General features: G+C 36.7%; 1 protein-coding gene across 1 annotated transcript; it reads left to right on the top strand.

The window, feature by feature from the left end:
• Positions 1–2,657: 2,657 nt before the first annotated feature.
• LOC147796336 (uncharacterized) lies at positions 2,658–8,812 on the top strand. Its single transcript, XM_087148228.1, has 13 exons — positions 2,658–2,754; positions 2,982–3,174; positions 3,506–3,544; positions 3,811–4,270; positions 4,618–4,775; positions 5,470–5,698; positions 5,831–5,910; positions 6,062–6,149; positions 6,491–6,571; positions 6,857–7,033; positions 7,619–7,762; positions 7,898–8,011; positions 8,805–8,812. The coding sequence occupies exons 2-13, from the start codon at positions 3,016–3,018 to the stop codon at positions 8,810–8,812; spliced, it is 1,737 nt and encodes a 578-aa protein (XP_087004354.1). The 5' UTR covers positions 2,658–2,754; positions 2,982–3,015.
• The last annotated feature ends 445 nt before the right edge of the window (positions 8,813–9,257 follow it).

The raw sequence follows: 9,257 nt of genomic DNA, 5'->3' as shown, positions 1-9,257 counted from the left end.
AGTTGATCAGTTTTATCTCTGCATGTGATGTCATCTGCAATGAGATCATTAGAAACTGTTTTCTTAAACTATGAGGTTGGTGATAATTATTTGCATTTTGAGCAAAGCGTAGAGGGAAGTAAACCAGTATAATCCATAAAATTAAACATCCATCATCCAAGTGAGATTTTTTAGGGTTCCAGATGGTTCTTATTTGGTGTTCACGTTCCGCAGAATCTCTAAAATTACAGAAAGTACAGGGCTTTTTCATAACAGATTTAGTCCTTTTAGTAAGCAATATTGTTAGAACAGATAGAATAGAATGATCCTTTACCAACAATGCACAATCTGGAAGAGTTTACCAAATTTGGCTAATAATTTGTTGTTTTGCCTTTTTGCACTAGTTTATTTCATTCTGATAATGTTAACTGGCCATCCTTCTTGCATGCCAATGATTCATCAAAGAAACAGTAATATGTTAAATAATTCACACAAGGAACCTGACTGTGATTATTCCTTTCGTTTTTTCCTGTTCTCAACATTGTTATAAGCCATTAATATATCTAAATTATCGCACTTGCTTGCTTGTCACTAACTCATAAAGCTAATGACAGCTGATACATTTTTAGCAAAGCAGAAAAAGAAACAAACCTGGATAAGTCTATAAAGGTATATTTTAATTTTTGTGGGGGGGGGTGTGAGATTTCAATTTGTGTCTAGACCCTCTGAATCATTACAATTACATAATATATATACTGTGGAAAGCTGTTTCTTAGCAGATCTGGTGCTTTTTTACTTTTAAGTTTACAAAGCAAGGGACCTTTCATACTATGCATATCCCTCACATTTGGGAATACCAATTTCAACTTAGCCAAAAAAGTCAGACCTGACATATGGATCTATATCCCTTTACAAGAATGTGACCCTCATTAATATTACTGAAAACGGTATTTGTACACTGAGGGAAAAACTTTCTTTCGGATTGAAAGATTTTGGCAATCCACTCTACCGTAAATCCTTTTTAAATCACCAGGGTGACACCCATGCAAGAAACTCTTAAAGGTCTTTTGCTACTTATCAGATTTATAAAGAAACCCAAAACCAAGTCGGTTTAAGTGTTAATGCAAGCATCCACAAATTAAGAAGGGTAAGGGGTAACTTAGAAAAGTATTTTTGTGAAAGAAAAAAGTTGGAGGGACAAGGTGTAGTGATGTTTTTGAAACCATTTTTTACATATATATTGGTGATGTACTTGAAGGGAATAACTTAACCCTGAAGTGCCTGATATTTTTTACAAGGGACAAAAGGTCAACTTGTTTCAGTTCAGGTCAGGGTAAGGGTAAAGGTTTACACTGAAGGATTTGACATCTGGAACTTTAAGGACAAGGACAGTTAAGGTTTATGACTTTGCTCTTGTGATGTGCCAGGGGAAGGTTTGAGATGTGGAAGGTACACCACATGCAGAAAGCATGGGAAGAAACAAATCAGGCTTACTCTATAAAACATCAAATTCCACTGAATGAATTTTGTTGTTGTAGCAAGATGTTTACTATTAGGTGTCTATTTCCCCCTCTAAAATTTAAAAAAAAAAGTTCAGAGCCTTTTCACAGATGTGGTGCTTTTTACTTTTCGTTTTACAAAATGAAACAAAACTGTGCATATCCCTTCAATTTGGTTAAATCATGCATTATTAACAATAAGCCGCTGATATAGCTAAGAAATTGTAGGCCTAGTACAGTGTACTTGCAACAACACACCAAGTCCATGGTTTATTGCTCCCAAGATACCAACTGGCAGTGCCCTCTTGGCCCTGAAGGCCAGGCTCTACATATGGATACACATGGAGACCTGTTAGCAAGAATGTGACCTTCATTAAATATTACTGAAAAGGGTTCTCAGTGGGGACAAGGCCTTTTAGAGAGAAACTACTCCGAAATTATATTTTAAAAGTTTTAAAAGAAATAGGGGATTACAGAAACTTCCCTCGAATTTTCTGGTCTTTGATTTTGTTTATCGAGTGGATTTTCACTTAAATGGAGTGAAGTTGAAAAGAAATGAGTGTGCACTAAACCTTTCTGTGAAGTTCGTATTCTTTATTATTTTTATTTTCATATTACAGGATGTCTCGTTTAAGAAAATCAAGGATGACCCCATCTCAGCAGGCATGTGAAGCCTGTAGAAAAAAGGAAGACAGTGATGGTTTCGAAGTGCGATACATCGACGATTACATAGGTATGTTACAAAACCTTGTCCTTCGTGACTATGAAGTACGTAGCCAAGAAATATTACGCAAACATTACCAATACTGCTTTTAAAAATACATCTAGGTTCTTAGATGTGTACATAGCACTTTTAAATATGATCAACCTGCATAGCACTATTATTAGTCTTATTATAAATAAACAAATAACTTGTCTCATACTGCCGCCCTCCTCTCATACTCCTCCATCTCCCCCCAAAAAGGTATAAATATTGTTTAATTGTTTGAGTGCAAATTTAAACCAAGTTCCTGAATTTTTCCACATGGTTAGCACATGGCAAATGCTTCATGACTATAATCTTCAGATTGTTGAGTTGAGTTGTTCTTGTTAATTTTGGATGTCAATCTGCAGGACTTGGAACGTTTGTGACAAAGGACTTTGCCAAGGGTGACTTTCTCCTACAGTACCGAGGAGAAGTGATTTCCCAATCTGAAGGGGAAAGTCGCCAAGAGAGCTACTCAGTTGAAAAAGGGAGCTTCCTTTACTTTTTTCAGGATAAAGGAAATTCACTTTGGTAAGCTGACTCTGTGGTTTACCCTGTGGTTTAGATGAAATTATTTGTGTGTGTGTGTGGGTTATTTTTAATACTTGCAGCGTTGTACTGCAGGGCAACATTCAATAATGTAAGGAAAATTCATTTAATATTTAAATAAATTTCAGTGTATTTTTTTCTGAATGGCATTTGACAGTAAAAATGAAACAAAAACGTTAAGAACGTTTTAATTGTCAACAATCTTTCAGCGTTGATGGCACCAATTCAGATGGTGCCTGTCGAATGGTAAATGATGCCCCCTTGAAAAAGTCCAACTCCCAAATGAAGGTGATTTCTGTGGACGGTACACCATGTCTTTGCCTGTTCGCTCGCGAGGATATAGCAGCAGGACAAGAGCTAAGGTATGACTACGGTGACGAAAGTGTCCCCTGGCGACAAAAGGTAAGCCAACTGACTGCATTATCGTTTTCAAGTGCATGCAGAATCACAAATAAAGCAAGGCCACAAGTCACAGAAATGTTAAAAACATTTTTGATGAAAGTAGCAATTCTAAATGCAATTTAAAGTCTATGGCCCTATTGAAAGAAGCTTCATCGAACATCTGTTTTCAAAAAGTGACAGATCTTCAATGGTAAAAAATTTATCTTTAAAAAAGCTTTACACAAAATGCAATTCCAATTTTAAGTTGAAAGGAAGATTGAAAATGTGTTTTGCATTTGTTCTGTGCTACTCTTACAAACTGGTTACCTCCTTTTTAATTTTCTCATGACAGAACATTGATCATCAGTCCTTTGATCATGAGTTTCCCGAGGTATGTACATGTACACGTATTTTCATGTAGGTTGTGTTGACTAGGAGCATAGAACAGCTCAAAATTTAAAAGCCGCTCAATTATATTTCACCTTTACAAACTAAATTCAGTCCAAACTGCTTTTTCAAAAAGACACTTCACAAAAGAGATTCAACCATCATCCAAACATTCCCTTTTCCCCTTTATCTTTAAAGTGAAAATGTTTTCATTTCCAGTGAAACTTTCACCTTATTTCCAATGGTTTCTTATCATACATGTACTTTCAGAGATGGGCATCACAGCTCCAGCAACTGAAAACCAGTGCGAAACAAAAACATGTTGGACAGGTAGCATTCAGCAGGCAGTTGGCTATTGCAGAGGGTTGTAATGGTTCAAAAATCTACCTTGGCTTCTTTGGTGAGAAACAGCTACCAGTGGCGGTAAAACGTGTCAATAGTGATCACGTAGGAAAAGAAGTTGAAATACTTCAAAGTCTTCAAGGAAAGCATTTGACAAATGTCTTGCAAACCTTCTGTGTTGAGCATGATGAAGATTTTACCTATCTTGCATCTGAGTTGTGTGAAATGAATATACAAGAGGTTGTTGAAGCAACGCTTCCTTTTGCCGACAAGCACCGCACAGACGAGGGCCGGAAGAAACTATGCCTTGGGTTTTTAAACGGCCTCCAGGAATTACACAGCCTTGGCATAGTTCACCGTGACATCAAGCCTGCTAATGCTTTGATCGGTATGCTGACACTGTAATTAGAAATTTGCTTATAATAGTACCCTCATGGGATTTTGTTGAAGGTTGCGACACCAAACAAAACCTGACATTAGTGACAAAATGGTTTTGTTAACGTCTTTTTATGACGTATGCATCCTCATAAAATTGTCCGAGCAATTTGATGCAGGGTTATATTTTCATTTAGTGCACTCTTCTTTCAATTTTGCATTGACTGCTTGCCAATGTTTTAGCAGCCACGTGTAAGAGAACATGACCATGGTGTGAAAAAAGGGAGACAATGGGATTTTTTGAGCAGGACATGCTGTTTTGGAGAGTTTTCATTGAAAGAAAGGATTTTTTTTGTACAGACACCAAGGGTGATGTTAAAATTGCTGACTTTGGTGTGTCTCGCCGGATGATGGGTCAAACAACTCTATTTACCCAATCCATTGGGACAATCTGCTGGATGGCCATTGAAAGCCTTCAGGGAGAAATGGTGAAATATAAGAAGTCTTCAGATATACAGGTACATATATTTACAAGCCATGAAACATGTTGAATGATTTTAGTACTCATTTCCTTTTAAGGAGGTTAGTATGCAGGTCCATTAAAATTACAATGTAAACATGGTAAATGTCCATTTTGGAAATATTGTTTTGCATTCTCCAATCTGTTTGAACCAGGACTCATTTCCTTGCTACTCGTGAACGACCAAAAAATACAAGATATTATTAAATGGCTTTCTGACCCCCAGCTTCATGTTGAATCTCTCATTACACAGTCCTTGAAATATGAAAGGCAGTTTAATTCATCAGAAAACTTCTACAATGACGTTTTCTGTATGTGAAGAAAACCTGTGCATAAGTCACCTGAGTACCCTAAAACATTCTGAAGAGAGAAACTGTTTGTTTCTCTTTTTTGTCAAGGTAGATTCCCTGGCTTTACTGTTTAAAATGGAGCTACATACCATTACTGCGTAGAGGGGCTTGTAATCTATTAAAGATATAAAGCAAGTTAATTTTCAGATGATTCTTGGAAAATATGTATTTGAGGCTGCACATGTACTTTGATTTCGTATCATAGGCAACTGTCAGGCATGACTACATCATCAAAGTGCCCAATTTGTTTAACTACATATAATATAGTGCTATATGTGAATGCTTTTGACTAAAGCAAGCCAGTAAACAAATGCTGCAGTCCATTTTTGTGGCTTTTTGTAGATGACTGGCTGCCTTGTATATTACATTCTGAGTGATGGACACATCCCGCATGAGACAGCAATTCCCTACACAAAAGAGCCAGAGGGTGTGGTCCGTAATCTCAAAGCAGGAACCTTTCACTTGGAACATCTTGGGAGCTTCTTGTATATGCAGCCCCTTATCAGGGAAATGGTGTCCTCAGAGGAGAAGGATAGGCCCTCCATAGAATTCTGCTTAGAGAAGTTTCAAGGTAATGAGGAAAGTTTCTCACACATTCAACACAGAACAAAATTTTCATCCTTACGAATTATGTTACTATGTATTGGTAGGTAATTCTGGTAAAGTCTGTGAGCATTATTTGATTGTTTTCTTTTCTTAAAAGACCTGTCAAAGCAAACTCTGCAGGTCTCATCAACAAAGGGAACGTCATTGGTTGCATCGCTATTAACTTCAAAGGAACAGGTGAGCCTTTGATCACAGGTCCTTTGAGATTCAATTATTAAGAGCATTGTACTTTAAAACATGTCACGTAGAACTGGATTTTACCTTCAATCACCCAAAACACTTTAGAGGATTTCCATGTATTCATAAGCATTTCCTGTGTTTTATGCAGAGAAAAGTTAAACAACTTGCAAGGGAGACCGCCTGTGCATATACACGTGATTTTGACAGTTTCACCACTCACGTCGTCATTCCCACTGGTAATGAAATTGATTTAATTGCTTAAAAAGCAATCCATGCACTTGCAGGACATGGAGACTTCTAATTCCATGGATGTGATCACTACTATTTTTGGACAAACATATAGTTTGGCTGAAGTTGCCACACACAAGTTGGCAGGTCGCTAGGGATTTAAACTGAGCTGTATTTTTTATCCATTCTTAAAATTGAGGGCTGGATTACCCGAGGATGTCTTTTTTGTTATCGCAGAAATGCTTTGTAATTATGTATTGTTTGCTGTCTCCCAAATTAAATAATGAAACCAAAATAGATGCAGTATTACTTTATGGGAATATTATGTTTAATTCATCCTTATTTGTAGATGACAACCAGCTTGCCAAAGAAAGATCTTTAAAGTTTCTTCAGGGAATTGCTGCCAGAGTTTGGATCATCAGCTTCAAATGTAAGGATTTCTAGTATAGAAAGTCTGTTGTAAACGTAGCTCCACTGAAAATCACATTTTTTTAGATTTATTTTTTTCTTTCATTAATTGTCATTGCTTTTGCTGTAATGTAAGTAGCCTTGTCTGCTCCATCTTTTGCCTATTTTCAACACAGACACTGCGATAGCATCATTAATAATAATCCATTAAAAATGTATCAATTTGTTGGGCATAATCTGCCCAAAATGTACCCTATGTAGTGAAAAATCTGCATATTTAAGCATGATTCATCGTTTATTTCTCCAGGGATAACAGAATCTTTAGAAAGAGGCCAGATGCTTCCAGAAAAAGATTTTGAAGTAAAAGGAGATACGGTGATGGGAAAAACACATGGTCCAGAACGAGCTAGACTTTGGCAAGCAGAGGCACTCCTTCATACTCATGTTGCATATGTCCTTGGTGCATCAGCAAAGCTTCCTAAAGGTATGAAATATGCTAAGCCTTGATATTTTGTGAGACAAACATGGGAAATATTTACAATAAATATTTTTCACAAATGTGACATTGATTTGCCTATTTTAAAGGATACTTCTTCAAAACACTTGCAGTAGAAGGATATGTTCCACAAGTTAATTTGTGTTTACGTACAGGCAGATCCCTCGGTTTTTGTTACATACATGCCTCATATTGAGACATTCATTTTCTGGATAAAATTTGTAAAATAGAGCAATCGGTTCTGCTCATAATTTTGAAAACACTTAAAGAGCCAGCTTTTTTGGACCATTTCACATGCAGCGGGTGGGATTATGCCTTCCTTTCTAATAGCTAAATTATCGTGGCCAATTTTATTAAAAGTTTGCCCACCAATAGTCAATATAAATGTTCTGTTTCAAGTAATCTTGTGTAGTTTTGTATGGTAATTTATTCAAAGTTAAAAAGTTCATGCATGAAAACCTGCGACAATATCATGAAAATATCAAGAGCGCAGATTCTGTCCCACTTGGGCTTTTTAGGATTAATTAATGCATCAAACAGTGTGTGATTTGATACATTTTGTGTGTGTTTCAGACTGCGTCCTGACGCTTCTTAAAATGTGTGGGGCGACAACAGTGGACTCATCTTCAAAACTTACTTCTGTGTCACAAAATCTCATTCGGGTCGTCATTGATTGTGTACATGATACTGACTATCCTTTTGACAGTGCCATCAAAGGTAAAGCCATATTTAAAATCCTAAACACAAAGACTAATGTGATAGAAATAGGTGTGATACTTTGAATTTCTATCAAATTACTCAGAATCAGCAAAAATTTGCTCATAACTATAATTTTCTTTTTCTTTTGTACAGATCTAAGTACAAAATATGAAGTGCCCATTGTCACCAAGGAGTGGCTTTTGGACAGCATTGGCTCATACACAATCCAACCCCTCCAGAAATATCAATTAGAGGATGAGATCTCTGGTGAGCAAAGTTCTGCCAAAGGTAACTTGTTGGTGCAGATTTATATTAGAGGAAATCTTTATGAATGCAGATTTGATTTTTCTTCCCTCCGTCACAAGGTTTTCAGCAGAAAGCAGGTTTTCTACAACTAGTAAGGTACACTGTGTGATCACATAAACGGTTGCAAAATTCTGCAATTCGCAGCTTTTTAATGAACCGGTTAAATGTCTCCTTGGTATTTGTACTGAATAACAGCTAAATGTGTTTTTATGAAAAACTTCTAGGCAATACAGCCTCCTTTGGAAGGACGTCAACGCTAGAAGAACTAGACCTTTCTGAAAAGGTACATGTATTCCACAGTGGCAACATTTTGCAGTACAGTGGCCTATCCACTATAATGACATGGCCTATTTTCCATATTCTTAAAACCCCAAAGTAAATATTTGAAGAAAGCTATTTAAAGAAAATTGGTTGTGTTAATAGTCGTGTCATATTTTATGAATCTTTCCCTGACAGGAAGCTTACTCAGAAAACCTTGGAATTGACTGTGAAATATCTGTGAGTGGATCTGACATGATCAGTAGCCAAGCGTCTGACAAAGTAGGAGCTTCTTCAGACATATGTGTAAGCAACAATGGGCCTACAAACTCAGTAAATTTCAATTGGTAAATTTCTGGGTCAAAAAATTTCAAAACAAATGTTTAAAAAACCTGAATTGAATATCAGTGGCCAAATAAATTCATAAGATTATGGACAAGTTGAGTTATAAGAGCTCTTTACTAGAAGCAGTTTTTCCTTTCTATTCTTACTTCAGTTTACTAGGTTTATAAGGTTTGGACGGGTTTGGGTGAGTATATTCTATGCAGACACTATTTACACTTTTCCTTCTAAATTTTGTCCATTTGTTTTAAAATAGAGTGACTCTGAAAGTGAGTATGAGCCATCTGGAACCAGCTCTGACGAAAGTGAAGAATCTTGCCCACAGTCTCCAAAGTGCACTTGCAACCGAGAGGAAGAAGGAGTCACTCTTTCCTCGGAAAGGGGAACCCAGGAAATGGGAGGTGATCATGTGCGTTATTGGAAAAGGAATCCAGTGAGTTAGTTTGTCTATTCAGTATACAGAGAATCTGTTCTTTTTCAACAGGGCGTACATTATGTCCTGTTGCAGCAATTAAAATGCATTAAACAAGTTAACTCTGCACGTGACAATGTTGATTTGTATTTACTCATAACATTAAAAAGTTCTCAATGCCATATAGGTCAATTC

The sequence above is a fragment of the Acanthaster planci genome, linkage group LG17 (assembly GCF_054643075.1).
Source record: "Acanthaster planci isolate LZ-2023a linkage group LG17, COTS_SCS, whole genome shotgun sequence".
NCBI classification, from domain to species: domain Eukaryota; kingdom Metazoa; phylum Echinodermata; class Asteroidea; order Valvatida; family Acanthasteridae; genus Acanthaster; species Acanthaster planci.
Note: the sequence above shows the minus strand (reverse complement) of the source record. Positions and strands in the feature narration are given on the sequence as shown.